Source organism: Falco peregrinus, chromosome 16 (genome assembly GCF_023634155.1).
Source record: "Falco peregrinus isolate bFalPer1 chromosome 16, bFalPer1.pri, whole genome shotgun sequence".
Taxonomy (NCBI): Eukaryota; Metazoa; Chordata; class Aves; order Falconiformes; family Falconidae; genus Falco; species Falco peregrinus.
Window position 1 is genome coordinate 5,729,255 of NC_073736.1, and position 16,144 is coordinate 5,745,398.

At 56.6% G+C, this 16,144-nt stretch overlaps 1 protein-coding gene across 2 annotated transcripts; it reads left to right on the top strand.

Annotated features, from left to right (window-relative positions):
• Positions 1-631: 631 nt before the first annotated feature.
• IKBKE (inhibitor of nuclear factor kappa B kinase subunit epsilon) lies at positions 632-14,351 on the top strand. 2 transcript variants are annotated; one of them, XM_027797096.2, is made up of 21 exons: positions 632-906; positions 1,059-1,159; positions 1,959-2,099; positions 2,449-2,578; positions 3,059-3,240; positions 3,531-3,691; positions 4,184-4,294; positions 4,676-4,744; positions 5,094-5,296; positions 5,700-5,764; positions 5,841-5,932; positions 6,522-6,623; positions 7,964-8,039; positions 8,127-8,239; positions 8,495-8,571; positions 8,822-8,861; positions 9,728-9,829; positions 11,776-11,872; positions 12,402-12,505; positions 12,781-12,852; positions 13,629-14,351. In XM_027797096.2, the coding sequence occupies exons 2-21, from the start codon at positions 1,073-1,075 to the stop codon at positions 13,660-13,662; spliced, it is 2,058 nt and encodes a 685-aa protein (XP_027652897.1). In that variant the 5' UTR covers positions 632-906; positions 1,059-1,072; the 3' UTR covers positions 13,663-14,351. The 2 variants fall into 2 exon arrangements, with proteins under 2 accessions (XP_027652897.1, XP_005230385.1); XM_005230328.4 differs by having other exon boundaries at positions 635-906; positions 4,565-4,744.
• The last annotated feature ends 1,793 nt before the right edge of the window (positions 14,352-16,144 follow it).

Sequence of the window (16,144 nt, forward strand, 5' to 3'; positions counted from 1 at the left end):
CTGTCGGAGCCGAGGAATACCCTGAAATCTCCCCTCTGCGCATCTCTGAGACCCTCTGGAAGTGTTTGCCAGAGTTGGGTCCGGCTGCATCAGTTGTTTCGCGTGCGTGGGGGATGGGTTTGCGGCTGGGGGAGGCTCAGGGTTGTTGGCTCTGTTGCACCTGCTTCCTCCCTCCTTGCCTGCACTTTACTATGAGCAGTTTGACCTGCTCACGGGCTGCCCCGGGGATGGGGAGCTGCGCTCCTGCAGGAGCCATCCCTGCAGCTGGAGCGGGAAGCCTCTGCACCGTGCATGGCAGCTGGCACAGCTGGTGAGCACCCGCCTGGAGCAGCCAGCAGCTCTGTAAAGCAGGACGGTGGCAGCAGCTCCTGGCAAACGCATCCCGACGTGCGATGCTGTGTCCTGAGCACCAGCCCTGGGCACCACAGGTGCCCGGCACAGCTAACAAAGGCTGAACGCAGAACCTGCCTGCAGATCCCGATCCGATCCTGCTTCCCATCTCCCTGCCCCAGGCAGGGCTGCGTGGTGGTCAGTGCTCAGCACCAGCTGCTGTTACCAAAGTCCATCCCAGCCCCGGCCACAGAGCCAGCGGAGCCCAGCCTGTCTGGGGATGACTGCAACTGGGAATTTTTTTTCTCGAGCAGGAAGCTGAAGCATTTCCTCCTCCAGCCGCAGCTGATGCTTGCAGAGCGGGTTTTGCAATCCCATAGGTTTCTGTTCTCGGGGCGGGGAGGTGCCTCACACCACCTTGCAGCTCGGCATTTGTTTGCTCGTATTTTTTTGCATCTGTCAGTGTTTTGCTGCCAGCCCCGGCAGGTCCCAGCCACAGGGTGGTTTGTGGCAGCGCCAACAGCTCCAGCCCATGCGCAGCCCTTCGCCTGGTGCTGCCCGCTCGGCGCTGGCGAGGTAGGAGGCTGGCAGCTGCCTGCCAAATTGATCCCCCAGCCGGCTTTTTTGCCTCGACCATTGCCCGGCAAGGACGGACCCACGCTGGGGTCTGGTGTCAGGGCTGGCAGAGGCCAGCGGCCCCCGGGGTGACCCCTGTGCTGCCCCCGCAGCGGCGCTGCTGGAGATGCAGAGCACACCCAACTACCTCTGGAGCACCGAGGACCTCCTGGGCCAGGGAGCCACGGCCTGCGTCTACAAAGCCCGCAACAAGGTGAGCGGGGGCAGCGGGGGGGACAGCCACCCCAACGCCACGGTGTCCCCGTGCCCCCATCCCTCCTGCCCCACGGCGCGGGGACGCCTGCGCTGCCCTCTGCTCACCCTCCCAGCAGCTCCCCGGCCGCCGGCAGCGCTGGGGGCGGCTTTGGGTTTTATTTTCATTTTTTCTTTGGCTCCTTCCCGGCTGCAGGCACCGGCTCAGGTCTGTGGGGCCGGGGCAGCTTTTGGGGTGCTGGCAGCCAGGTCCTGTGCACCAGCTGCATGGCAGGGGGAAGGAGCTGTTTGCAGGGGAATGCCCAGAGGTTTTGAAAACCCCGTCCTCGGTGATTTGCATATTTCATGCAAACACTTGCCAGTGTTGGAATAGAGCCTCTCCGCCTTGCTGGCCTTTGAAGTTCATTGAGCAAGCTGTCTGTGCACGGCGTGGGGCAGGAGGGGCGGCTTCGCAGGGGGGTTGGAAACAGCCCCATCCCCGGGGGAACAGGCAGGGAGCGGGCAGGGAGCAGGCAGGGAGCTGCCGGCTGCAGCTCGAGCCACCAACTTGTTATGAAGCTGAATAAACACACTGACACGCAGCACGTGGGCTTCAGGGGCAGTGAAGCAAAGGGAGGTGAGTATCAGCGGTTTGCTTTGGCAGCGGAGGCAGCGAAGGCTGTGGGACGCCTGTTCAGAAAAGACGTTGTAGTGTCAGCGTGGTTTCATCCCGAGCGGGATGTGGGAGCGGTGAGGAGCTGCTTAGGGCATGGATGGTGTCACCTCCCATTTCCTTTTTCTCTTTTTCCTCTTTTTCCCAGAAATCAGGAGAGCTGGTTGCTGTGAAGGTTTTTAATAATGCCAGCTACCTCCGGCCCCAGGAGGTCCAGATGAGAGAGTTCGAGATGCTGAGGAAGCTGAACCATAAAAACATTGTCAAATTATTTGCCGTGGAGGAGACGGTAAGGGGACCGCAGCTGGGCTGGCGATGTGGAGCTGGTGTGAGGAGCAGCGGTCCCAGGCTGCCTCCTCCTCCCACCTCCCTCTGGCTCCGCACCACCAGCCTTTCAAGCACTGGGAACACTGGTAGCACTGGGTCACTGCTCTGCAGCTCAGATGTGACCGGCTGTTGTCCCCCAGCCAGTCGCGTGGCACAGCGGGGACATTCTCCAACACTGGTTTGTCTGAGCAGGAGAAACCCAGGGACCCGCCAGCTGAGGGAGGGGACCTTGTTCTGCCCGGGGGGGTGGGGACAGGCCACCAGCTGGGACATAGGGTCGGCCGAGCCCTGACGCCTGCTCCCCGCTGCAGGGCAGCACCAAGCAGAAGGTGCTGGTGATGGAGTACTGCTCGAGCGGCAGCTTGCTGAACGTGCTGGAGGACCCAGCAAATGCCTTCGGCTTGGCTGAGTCTGAGTTCCTCATTGTGCTGCAGTGCGTAGGTGAGTGCGGGGGTCCTTGTGCCCCCAGCCCGTGATGGGGAGCTGCCCCCACCCCCCCCCGGTACAGCCCTGGGCAAGGCGCTGCGGGCTGGGGACCTCATGGTGCTGGTGGGACCCTGTGGGCACTGGCCCCGGGCTGTGGACGTGGGGGCTGACGGGCACAGATCGCCCCTCTGAAGGGGGGGGTTGCAAGCTTGGTGTTCGGGGGAAGCCTGAGGGTTTCTCCTGGCAGACCTGCTCCGGGAAGCGGCTGGGGGAACAGGCTGTGCCCCGTGATGGAGGAGCACGAGGGCAGCGCCCAACCCTGTGCTCGTTCACCCTCTCCATCCCCCGGTCATGCTGGTCCCATTTAAGCACAGCCAGCCTTGGGGCTCATCCCCTCTCCGGCCCTTCTTATGTTCCTGCATTTAAGCAAAACCCTCTGGAGGCTTTTGTGCTCCAGCCCCGCGCACGAACGCTGCCTTCCCACCTTGCACCCAGTGGCAGGAATGAACCATCTCCGGGAGAACGGCGTGGTGCACAGAGACATCAAACCCGGCAACATCATGCGGCTGATGGGGGAAGATGGGCAGAGCGTCTATAAGCTGACGGATTTTGGGGCTGCCCGAGAGCTGGATGATGATGAAAAGTTTGTGTCTGTCTACGGGACGGAGGAGTATCTCGTGAGTAACAGCGGGTCGCCAGTCTGGTGACCACTGGGAGTCCTGGGCGAAGCTGGTCCCCATCCCTCCATCCAACAGTGGGGCAACCTGTAGGGAGGACTCGGAGAGCCCAGTCTCAAAGGGGCCACGTTTTCCGAAGAGGGAGGGCTCAGCATTTTCGTTGTAGAGTTACCAGTGACGTTTTATTTGGAGGATCCCGCAGTAGAAGAGGCCAAAGCCAGCAGCCAGTGTTCATTCCCAACGCCCAAGGCTTGATGCTGGCTGCAGCGCTCTCTGCTTCATCCCTGCAGCACCCGGACATGTACGAGCGAGCGGTCCTGCGCAAGCCGCAGCAGAAGGCGTACGGTGTCACCGTTGACCTCTGGAGCATTGGCGTCACCTTCTACCACGCTGCCACTGGCAGCCTCCCCTTTGTCCCCTTCGGGGGACCTCGCAGGAACAAGGAGATCATGTAGGTACCGTGTCCGCTGGGGAGGGCTGGTACTGCTGCGTGGGGAGGTGGGACCGTGGCTGGTGGCCCTGGGGGCTGCAGGAGAACCTGGCTGGGGCTTGGTGCGTGCCAGCAGCCCCGTGACACTGTGCGCTGTAGTTTGCTGCTCGTTTAATCCCGTGTAGCCTGAAAAGCCCCGAAATGCAGCCCGTGGGGAGGGCGCGTGTGCAGTGTGGTAACGGGTCTTTGTCCCATTTACCACATTTGCCCTCAAAATGCATTCTCATGACTTTGTGGCTAAACAGCTGAAAGAGGAGGCAGGGCTAGTGTTTGCTGGGAAGTTTTTGACTGTTTCTTGCAGTATTTTTCCTCTGTGTATTTTTTCCCTTTCTGTGAATTGTGCCTTTCCCAGCCCATCCGTGCTCTGCCCTTTCCCTCTTCGCTGAACCCGAGGGACGTAGTGCCCAGGTGTCACTCGCCCCGGTTCAGCTGCAAGCAGCATCCTTTCAACAGGTACAAAATCACCACCGAGAAGCCTCCTGGAGCCATCGCAGGGGTCCAGAGGCAGGAGAACGGGAGCATCGAGTGGAGCTACGAGCTGCCTGTCACCTGCCAGCTCTCCGCGTGAGTGTCCCCTGCCGGGCTGGGCTCTGGCTCTCGTGTCCTGGCACAGTGGCTGGAGAGGGCATCCCGCCTCGGACCAAATGGGAAGGCTTAATGAGGCAGACGAGCTTTCCAGCTGCGGGTGTCACAGTTCCCACACCAGGTCTTTGCTTTACAGCCGGGAAATGGGGGTACCAGAGAGGGCAGCGGCTCCATCGGTGCGGGTGCTCAGCACCCTGAGTTTGTGGCTCAGGGTTATGCCGCCCTGTGCAAACATTTCTGCTGCTGCAGGGGGCTGAAGGACCAGCTGATACCCATTTTGGCCAACATCCTGGAGGCGGATCAGGAGAAATGCTGGGGATTCGACCAGTTTTTTGCAGAAACCAATGACATTTTGCACAGGATCGTGGTTGACGTCTTCTCCCTGCAGCAAGCTTCCTCGCATCGCATCTACATCCACTCCTACAACACGTAAGGATGCTGAAGTCACATTAAAAGCAGATTTGAGAATCGAGCTCAGGACCCTCGCCCCCTTGTTTCAGTAGGTGAACGTGGGGGGAGCGCCCGTTCCCTTTGCACCACAGTTAAGCCAGGTTAAAACCAGCCTTTGCCGGGGCGTGTGCTAACGGGGAGCTGTTGGCTCCTGGCACAGCACATGGAGAGCCCCAGGGATGCTGTCCGGGGCTCTGCTGACCCTGTGGGGTGTTTAGCTCTGAGAAGAAGGTGGCAGGCTGTTAAAGTGATGGTACTCTCAGCACTCACCTCATCACTTATTCCCCGTCCTTTTCTTTTTCATTTCCCCGTTTCTTTTTCATTTCAGTACTACCAAGTTTTTAGATGCCGTCTTCAAACAAACAAACATAGTCCCTCACCATCAAGAATACTTTTTTGAAGGTCATCTGTACGAGTTAGATCCTAATCTACAAGCTCATAATTTCTGCAAAACCACAGAGCACAACCCTCTGACCTTGCTGAGCACCGCTGAGCAGCCAGAAGACGTCCCAGGAGTCAGATACAGAGACCGTGAGTACTGTTGGCTTGGAGATGCATCACAGCATGCGGCGTAGGTGCCGTAAGAGAGATTTGCTTTAATTATTATCCTAATAGATGCCAGTGCACAGCAGGGGGTGGAAGGTTATGATGCCAGGGTAGGATTTGGAGGTTTCAGGGTCAGTTTTCCTCTGCTGTGTGCAGTTCCTCCATGTCTGCCGGCCATACTGGGTGGTTCGTGCCTTTGTCTGTGTTTCCAAAATATCTTGGAGGGCTGCGCTAAGCCTCCAGCATCGCAGCTGCTCCTGTGCCTGAAGTCCTGAGCAGCTGCAGGGTTTGCTTCGGCGGGTGTGGGATGTCCCTGTGGGGCTGCAGCCACGGCTCGGGGTCTCCCAGCTCACTCCCAAAGCACCCTGACCTCCGTCTGTCTTTCCAGCGGCACTCGAGTTCCCAAAGTTCGCCCCCAAGGTAGACGTGGTGGCCGACTGCGGTGCAGCCAAGGTAGGCGCGGTGTCGGCGGTGCCAGGGCAGCCCCAGCCACGGGGCACAGCCACCAGCAGTGCCCTTTGCTTTGCAGAGCGCGGTGGGTGCCGCGCACCAGACGCTGCGCATCGCCCGGGCCCTGCGGCGCTGCCGGGAGCTGCTGGCCAGAGGTCTCCACTGGGTGATGTGAGTGGGGGCGACGCGGGGGGCACCCATCCCTGCCCAGCGCCCAGAGGGTTCTGCTTTAGGAGTTTAAACCGCTCAGGGTTTTCCAGCCTCTTCCAGAGGGTGCAGGACCGCTGGGTCTGGTGGGACGTGGTCATGGGGTACTGGGAGGGAGCCCAGTGGCCAGCGTGTCCCCTGTGCCAGGCTGTGAGGGAGTTGGACCTGTAGGAAGATACCGTTTAGTGCCATGAGGATGCTCCTGTCCCCATTTGTTACTTTTGGGTCACTTTTCCCAGTTTAGGAGATGCTGAGGAAAACAGCGTTATTGTTATTATTACTATTACTATTTTCATTGTGCATTTTCACTGTCCCGCCCATTTCCTTTGGGGCAGGAGCTTTTTGTGCACTGGCAGGATGGTGCTGAGTGGGTGAGAGCCCTCCTGCCTGTGAGCTGCACCCAGTTTTACATGCATCCACCCCCCCATTTTCTCACAAGCAGCCAGAGAGGAGCCACTGGCTCCATCCTAACCCCCTACCACGGCGGCTGGCCCCGGGATGGAGGCCAGGCTGCCGGGGACCACGGCGGATGGACTGTTTTCTTTCTTGGCAGTGGGAACCTGAAAACAGATTGCTCGAGGATTTTGGAGCAGAGGAGAGGGGCTCTCTCTGTGCTCGCCTGCCTGCAGCTGACTGAGGTGAAGATCCATGGGCTGTAAGTGTGGCTTTGGAGCCTTTGGGGTGCAGGCTCTGGGCTGGGGCAGGCAGCAGCGCTGCGCTGAGGCTGCTGCAGATAAGATGTGGGACTCTTAAAGGTGCCTGAAAAATCAGAAATAAGTAAAATTCCAGGAAGGAGCTGGTAGCTGGAAGGTAAGAGGCTTTTTTCACTGTTTGTGGAGGCTGTGGGAAATGAGCCGCTCTGCTGCTTCTCCCTCTGCTTCAGTTTGTAACGATCGGTCCCTGGTTTCACTGCAGCCCAGAATTAAGTCCCTGTTCCCTGGCTCTTGCTCCAGCGTTTTCAGACTGTTACAGCCCATGAGCTGCAAAGTGTGAGGAGACAGGGCTTGCTGCTGCCAGCATGTGGGAAAGGGGGAAAGAGCCACCGCTGCCAGCAGAGTGCAAATAACAGGCAGGGTGGCATCAGCTGCCCAGTCCCCACTGGGCTCTGGCCACCGTCACCGGCCCTGACCCCTGCAAGCAGCCCCGGAGAGCCGAGCGCGGGGAGCATCGGGCAGTGCCGGGAGGGTGGCAGCCCATCGTGCCGCGTTCCCACCGAGCTGGCATCCCGCCTGGCCGCACCGTCCGAGGGGCTGGGTTCCCATTCCAGAGGCTCCACTAACGCAGCGTTCATCAGGGGCTGAATTACAGGGAGACCCCGGGCTCTCCTCCCCATAACCGATGCGCCCACTCCCACCCGCGCTGCCCCAGGGAAAGCTGAACCCATTTTATCTAAAGTAGCTCACAGTTATTTTGCTTTTCTGTTTTGTTGCTATTGTGGTGGAAAATTCTTTCCTGCTGGGTTGCTGTTCTTTTATTCTTTTCAATTTAGCAAGTCTCTTAATTTCCATTTCATCTGAAAAGATAGGGACACATGGTTCCCATTGACTCCAGCCGGATTAGCGCAGGGCTGTAGTGCCAAGAGCACTAATGCTGCAGCTGGATGCTGCTGGCTTATCCATCCCTTCGAACACGGTCCGGATCAGGCGTATTTCTGCTGACTTAGCCAGCGTGCACCACTTGGCGTTACATCCCATGCCAGCTGCAGGGAGGCAGGCAACATCTGATCTGGCGTAAAGCCAGTGGGTACAAAGCTAACAATTTTGGAACAAATTGGACACAACGGGGTGAGGGTTTTTTTCCCCGTGTCAGCACTTTGCATCTCGTGGCTCAGTTCCAGTACCCTGAACGCAGAGTTACTGCCCGAGCAAACGCTGCCCAGCTCCCCCGGGGACCCTGGTGCTGCTTCCACCATGGGATGGATTTTCTTTGCCCAGGTGACGGCTGCCTCCGGCTTATGCTCTGCTTAAGGAATATTCATTTTCGGACTTTTTTCAGGTACGAAGCTGCTCCTGCCGGCAGTGGGGTGCTGGCTCCGAAGGACGTGGCCATGGTGAAGACAAGGCTGCAGCGGGTGAGCCCGGTGGGCGCGGGGCCAGGAGCACCCGCAGGCACAGGCAGCGTTCGGAGCAGCCAGCCCGACCTTCCTCCTCACCCGCAGGTCGCCGAGGAGCTCTCTCAGTGCTCCCACAGCATCTTTGACTTTCAAGGGGTGCTGGATGGCATTTTGTCTGAACTGGTGAAGCACAGGCAGCAAGTGCACGAAGACAAAAGGTTCGTAGCACCGGTTTTACCAAAATCCCTGCCAACGCTCTGCTGTTCTCCGGCCGGATTGAGCAGACGTCGCTGCATGTGCCCAAACAGCCACTCAAACACCTTTCCACAGCCCTGTGCACACACGTGTGGTATTGGGTGGTGCCCCTATGTACAGGCGTGGGTGGCAGCCGTGTCCCCTAGTTACAGCATCGCCCCAAAGTGCTGATTTCACCCCGACCTCATGCCCTTCCTCCTCCCCTGTCCCGAATGCAGCATCCGGCAGATCGAGTGCTGCCTGGAGAAGATGCAGCTGATCTACAAGCAGTTCAAGAAGGCCAGGATGTGTCTGCGTAAGTGACAGGGATGGTGTCCCCCGGGGGCATGGGGCATGGGGCTCCAGCAGGAATCTCCCTGCGCTGGCCTGGTAGAAAAATGGATTATTTCAGTTTGCTGGCTTTAGCGATTATTTCTGTGCCGTGACAGTAGTCCCAGGGGCTGCAGCCCTGAAAAGCCCTTTGAGTGATCTCTGTGTGTTGTGGAATTGCCCGTCTATTCGGTTATGAGTAGGAAAACGTGGTGACCAGCTTCTTTCCTCCCCAGGGCTGGGCTACAACGAGGAACAAATACACAAGCTGGATAAGTAAGTCCCAACCGTCTCCCCTTCCAAGGACTTGCCCCGTGCTGCAGCCAGACAGGTGTTTGGGGTTTGGGGTTGAATCCCAAGGGGATGTCAAATGTTCCTGGGTCACTAACGCTGAGAGGGGGCACCTATAAGCGGCTTCTTGGATGGTTCATCGATGCAGGACCTTTCGCAGCGAAGTTGTCAAGCTACCAGCTATTTCAGATGAAGATGTGGGAAAACCTCTGCAGACTTGGGGACAGGGAGTTGCTGCTGGGCCAGATCCCTGCGTGGGTCTGCAGGGATAAGCACATTTCAGGCTATTGCTCACACAGTGCTTATGCATTTTATGGCCATTTATTTGCTGAGAGGCTGATCTAGAAAGTGTCTATGCCTTCATATCTGCTTAACTTTCAGTGGGAGTAAAGTCTCTGATGGCTTTTGTGCCTCTAAAAATCCTCTTTTGGGGTTCTGCTGAAACCAGGGGGATTTAACACGGGCAAGAAATAAAACGCACACTTCAATATATGGTATGGACGGTGAAATTTAACAGGCAGCTTCTATATCTTAATCGATCTTCAGTCTAACCTTGGACATTTGCCTTAAACTCCAGGGCAAAGACTTCTCAGAAGTGCCCCAGGGGTGGGAATGACAGCCCAGCTGAGCATCCCTGCCTGCGGCCCCCTGGCCCCCGAAACCTCCCTCTCCTCTTCATCACAATTAGGTTTTGTTTCCTCCGTAACACTGATGGAAAATTCACTGCTGAGCACCCCGTGCCCCCTCCTCCATTCAAGAGCCAGCTTTCGGTCTCCTGCCATGAGAACTGTGATGTCCATTTTCATGCATTTAAGGAAATAATGGTGTTCTCTCTTTTTGTCTCATTTTAGGGTGAATTTAGGGCATCTGGCCAGGAAGGTTCTGTTGATTTTCCAGGACAACTGTGTCCAGCGGTACCAGGAGGCCCTGGCCCTCCATGGCAGCAGGATGAGGTACCAGCCCCTGCCCAGCTCTCGCCTGGGGTCTGGGGGCTCTGGCTTTCAGGGAGGAGGCTTTCCACTAGTCCAGGGCTTCCCAGTGCTCTCAGCTATTGATTGAGTATTGAGACATGGATGGAGATGATGTTATTGTTAACTGCTGCTGAGGGACTCGTAAACAGGTAATAAGACCTTAAAGAAGCAGCTCTGTGAGTGCTAGAAGTCCTGCTGCGTACGCTGGTTCTTTCCCCTGCCGTGTATTTCTGCCCTCTTGTTTTAAGTTTGTGGTTGTTTTTTTAAAAAATCCCCCTAAACTTGCAGCTTGTGTTCAGGCAGCTGGTTTCCTCACTCTCTGACTAGGAGAGGTTATTTTATCAGGACAAAATTGCTATTGAGATGAAGAGATCTACTCATTAGGCATGATTTTCTGTTAAATGGTGTTTGGGGAGTAAGGCATAGAGCAGATTACCTTGCCATGATTGAGTGCAAGCCACCGACTATCACAGCAGCAAAGAGCAGGGGTGAGGGGGGGGGGGGGCAGCTGGGGGAGGAGGATGCCGCAAAAATTACTTTTATTGCAAGGTTGCTTTTAGAGAGGAGCATTCATCCCCTGGGCTGCCAGCGTGGGTGGAAGAAGAATGATTTGCTGTGATGCTTTAGAATTAAATCCAGCTTTTGACCTGGCCCCTAGTTCTGGTGCGGAGTAGCCCTGCATAGGATTTACTAGGGGGAGGATTTTTAGGCTAGAAGTTTGTCCCAGGTGCTCTGGAGTGCCCCAGGAGCAGCAGGCAGTGCCTGCCCTCTCCCTGCTTCTCCCCTTTTCCAGCCTCAGCTTGTGCAGCTGGGGGGGGGGGGGGGGGGAGGTCCGTGCTGCAGACCCTCACCTGCAGGCAGGTTTTGCTTTGGGGACAGAAGCTGTCACCCATGGCCATGTCCCATCACGGGGCCACAAAATCTCCCCTTGGCTTCAGCGGGAATCTTGTCTCGGGGTGAGATTCCTCCTGCGTATGGAGCCCCACGGGATGCAGCAGCCCAGGAATCTGCACTAAAGCCAGGCTTTTACCTCTGCTCGCAGGGAGGAAAAGCTTCTGTGTGCTTTTCTGGAGTATTTTTGTCACTGGTTTTCTGTCCTTAAGGAGAAGGCATCATGAGTCACAGCAGGATATTTTTAATTCACTGTTACTTCAGTTTTAATTGTCATGTTCTTCCTGCTAGCAGCCAGGGTTTGTGGTGTGGGGGCTGTTTTTCTGGGGACCGGAGGTGGAGCGGTCACCTTAAATATTCTTTCCTTTTTTTTCTTTTTTTTTTTTTTTTTTTTTCCTAAAGCCAAACCAAACCTATTTTTATACAGCTCGCTGGCAGCATGGCACCTCCACCCCAGGGCCCCAACACCCTGGCAGGAGCAGAGCAGTTGCCCCCCCCCAAAAATCCAGAGACTGGGGCAGAGCGGAGGGATCACTGGTCACACCGTCCCCTCCAGCATCAGTGGTGCTGCCTGCACTGAGGCTGGCCCCGGGAACGTGCTCGAGGGGCAAATTTTCTGCCCTCCAATACACTTCAAATGCGAAGGGAGAGCATGCAAAAAGAAATGCAAACCCGAGGACCCTTTCCGAGTACATGCTCAGTCCCCCACGAGACACAGAGGACCGGCCGGTGCAGCACTTAGGGCAGAAGTGATGAGCTTGAGCTGTCTCATATAAGCAACATTTTCTCCAATTAATTTGCTATTAGTGTTATTTGGATAACCTGGCCTACAGTGGCTATTAGCAGAGCTGCAGCCATAACTACAACGCTGTTGTGACTCATTTGCTTTCCTTCAGGATTTTAACTTGGATCCAGAAAGGTTTGCTGAAAGCAGTACAGAATTAAACCACACACAATTGAAAAAAAAAAAAAAATACCCACACTGCTGCTGAACATTGACCGGGAATTTTGAATTTTGTTGTCGTTTTTCTTTCTAGGAAGGTTTGTGAGATAAAGAAGCATCTGAAGAGGCTCAGCAACCGCATCAGCACCTGCAGTGTGGAGACGATGGAGTGCCAGGACTGCCTGCAGAGCGTAGGTGCCCGCGCGGGGTCCTGCCGGGATGCTGCTGCCCACCCTCTCCCTGCTTCCCCCTAACGCTGCTGCTCCCCTTCCCAGCGCCCACCCTGTGCGTCTGGAGCAGGGAAACACCAGAGGATCTGTGAACAGCTTGCTGCAGCTCTCTGTGGGTGATCCACACTGGAGAGCTTGCTTCCCCCCACTACGTGGGCAAGGAATGGATAAAGCCCCAGCAGTGACATCCCTGGTCTGGGGTGGGGGCCCCGGGGGGATCGGTACCCAGTAAACAGGAACAGCAGCAGTAGAAAAATGATGCTTCACCTCCAGCTCTCAGGATGGGTTACCTGACAAGCCACCTGGTAGATGCTCTGGTCCTCTGGTTATTTTATTTCATTTGTCCCGAAGTGGATGTGCTGGCCGTGGCTATGTAGGCATCATTTCCCCAAGTTTTGTCCTGGGGGGGGCAGGCGCTGCAGCACCGGCGGGCACAGCACCGCAGACAGCCCGCTGCCTGCCAGGGGCTGCCACATCTCTCCCTCTGCAGGCTCTGGACAGGTTTCTCCAGACAGAGAAACGGAGCTTGGCCCCGGCTCCTCCTGCACCTTTGCCCGTCCGTCTGAGCCAGGCACGCCAGGAGATGGCCTTTCGGTGGGTCCTTTGGAAGAGGCTTTTGCCGACAGCTCAGTTCCCCAGGGAGAAGCGGGATCTGCTACTGCTCATCCTGGGCACGAGCAACAGGGCGAGCGTTGGGCGAGGGCTCTGTGGCTGTGGGGACACTCTGCATTCAGCCCATCACCGTGGCCCTGCCGAGTGTGATGCTGGCTCAGTGACCCGGGGTGGGGGGGGTCCCTGCCAGAGGGGGTCCTGCGGGGGGTGGGGTGCTGAGCAGCACGGGGGTAAGGGGCTGCTTGTGTCCCCGGCAGGATGCAGGAGCTCCTGGAGCAGATGAGGTCAGTAACTTGTGATCTCCAGTTCAACAACAGCATCATCGAGAGGTGAGTGAAGGCACCCAGAGACGCTGCTCCGAGCGGCAATTCCTGGCCCTAACACCAGACGTGGCCGTGCAGACCTGGGAAGCGGTGGTGGGTCTGGGTGGGCTCCACGGGAGCCCATGGATGAGCTTCAGCATGGGCAGCCGTGCCTGGTGCCGAGCACAACCGCAGCTACTCCTGGGGCTGGTTCACATGAGGGTTTTAATGGCACTGAGTTTACATCATGATCTGGCAGCAAAGAGAATTTATTTATCTTGGAAGCTTAAACATGAACTTCTGCAAATGTTATGTCATTTCTACACCATCTTTCCAGCCTTCTTCCTGTGCTGCTCAGCACTGGCAGCTGCTGACTGCCACGGAGAAGTAGAAACTTTCTGGATGAAACTCAGTGCAAAACCCAGCAACCTACTGCTGACAAACCCCTCTGCGTTTCTTCCTATGCAGCCTTTTTTGGTTTTTTTGGGGGGGATCTTGATGCAAATCAACAACGTGAATACGCGTATCAAAATGTCAAAGAGTTTCAGATCAGATTTTGAAAGAAAAAAAGAAATGGGTGACTCAGCCCAGCCCTGTTTTTGTAGGACCACCTGTGTTGTTGCAGCACGTCCACTGTGAATAAGGGGATCAGAAAGGTCTGGTGTGCTCTCGGTATGAAGAGCTTAGCCCAAGAGGCACAGGAGCCAGCCCAACGATTAGTGTCCAGCCCAAACTGTAGTTTGGGACTGCATGAGCCCAGGCGAGCCCTCCCTAACCTAAAGCCTCTGGTTTTGTGTCTGCAGGTTGAGTGGGGCTGCCCCCACTCCCGGCATTTGAGAGATGGTGAATTTGCAGCTGCTGAAGCAAACCACTTCCCCCAGCAGGGAACACGTATGGCACTTCGGGGCCAGAGCGACGGAGGCGTTTGACATTCGTGCTGGAGGAGCTCTCTGTGTCCTACCTCTCGCTCCAGCACTTTTGCACAGTTCACCAGCATTACACCAGCATTAGCTTTGAGTGGCTTGCAAGCCTTGAGCCTTCAAAAGTGTGACCAGAAAATTGGGTGGGTTTTGGTTTGTTTTTTTTTTTTTGTTCTTTTAAAATGTACTTGAAGGACTTGTTTTTCTAGCTTCTCTGTATCACCACATTGGATGATGAAGAGGCTAGACCGATAAATTAGGCCCTCTTACTCCTTTAGGGATTACTCCCATTTTTAACGTACGCCTGCTCCCTGAGGCTTTGTGGAGCGGGGCAGGGGTCCAGGGCAGGAGGGATGCTGTGCCCGATGGATGAGAGACCAGACCCAGCACAGAATGGCTCCAGTGCTCTGCCCAGAGGTGAGAGCCCAGGGAAGACAAAAGCCACAGACCTCTGCCCACGGGCACTGCAGCCTCCCCTCCTGCTTCAGGGCTTCACCTCCAGCCCAGCACCGTGCCTGGGCTGCTCAGGGGTATCAGAATGGGAAGCCAAGGGAGGCCTCTCTTTTTTTGGTATGTTTCTATAAATGCAACTGAGTTCTGTGTTTATGCACGTGGGGGTGTGTGCCTTCTCCAAACAAGCCTGAACTGAAACTGTGGCTCCAGCCACCGAACCCGGGGATGCTGCTGAATGCCAAGGCAAAATTGCAGATGAAAGGGCACCCATGAACGTTCTCCAGACACATCTCTGCAAGAGAAGGCAGGGATATTCCTTTTTCTTTTAAGTGAAAGAGGAAAAGAAATCCTAAGCATCCACCTCTCTGCAGGGTGAAAGGATGCATTCATCTGTGGAGGTGACGGCAGCTGGGGTGGCAAAGCTGGGACAGGGACAGGAGGGACCCAAGCGGGTGCTCTGTGGGGCTGGCTGTGAGCGTGTGGAGCTGCCCTGGGAAGACCGTGCCCAACACGTCACTCCTGTTACGCTCCAGAGAAATGGGATTGGTGGGAAAACACGTTACCTCCACCTCATTGCCCCCCCGGGAAGTGCACAGAGAGCTGCAGAAGGACCCCCATGCTCCACATCGGGGCTGCACCAGCCCTTTTGTTAGGTGTAGTTATTATGCTCTGATTTTCCTACTGGTTTTTGACCTTGGGTTTTATGAGGAGCCGTAATCCTCCGGTTATCGGCTGAGTCAGCTGCTTGCCAGCAGCAGCGTGTGGAGCAGCGATATGGGGAGCCGGGGGTCTTGGGATCCGTGAGCATTAGATAGTTATCATGGAGCTCTTTGTGGGAAGAGTCAGGCATGCTGCTCCTCTGTCCACCTTTTCCTGCCTGTCCCCAGCGTGATTTATGGGTTGTCATCCCAACGCTGACCCCACATCCCAGGCTGCAGCCGAAGCCAGGCAGGGCGATAACTCCCAGCCAGCCAGGCTCAGACACGGTTAGTTACACCTGGGAGGCTCCTGGCAGACCGATGGGCAGAATTGCCTTGGCTCTTCCCACCCCTACCAGTGCAAAGACACATAAATCCCTGCCCTGGGCTCCCTGGTGAGCCCCTGCCCCCCAAACACTCCCCTAGGGAAGGGGACTGTGCTACTGACACTCACAGGGGACGCGCAGGTCCCTCCCGGCCCCGTGGTCTGTGGCGTGGGAGGCATGGGCAGTTGGGTTGGGAAATGTTTGGATTCATTCTTGTCCCTTGCATACGGCCCTTCCCTCTGTGCTTGCCTGGTTACTGCCAGTGTGCAAACGGGCTGCTGGGATTAAAGGAGGTTGGAGCAGGGACTGGGAGCCAGGGCTTCGGGAACACCGGCACCAGCAAAGTCCAAGGGTGAGAGACTTGCTGCACCTCCCAGGGACTGACGCTGCATCTGGAAGGAGATGCTGAGCCATCCCTGGGCAAGCGAACGTGTCTGACTCAACAGCAGTAGGGATGCTCAGAGTGCCTGCCTGGACCTGTCCCTCTGCAGAAAATGAATCACCCAGCTCTGCCCTTCACCTTTCCTCCAGTTCCTTCTCCAGCCTCTTTTCTGGAGGTGACACATGTTATTAGCTGCACTAAAAGCCTCCTGCCACGGCTATTCTGGTTGCCCGCAGCCCCTAGGTGCTGGGACTCCCAGTCTGATGGCACCCAGAGGCAGAGCTGCAGCAAGGGCTGGGCAAGGGGCTGCCTGCCGTGGATGCTCCTGGGATCGACGTGGCAGCAAAGATCTCTAATCTCTGCTGGGGGACACAGGGGGACATAAGGCAAAATGGTGCATTCCTGGGAAATGGTGCATTCCTGGAGCTGAACATCGTGCTGCAGCACTGCCTCGAGTCTCAGCGAGGGAGCAAAACGAGCAAGGAGCGGCGGCTCCAGGGCTGTGCCAAGCTTCGCTTTCTTGTAAGAACAGGCCAAGCC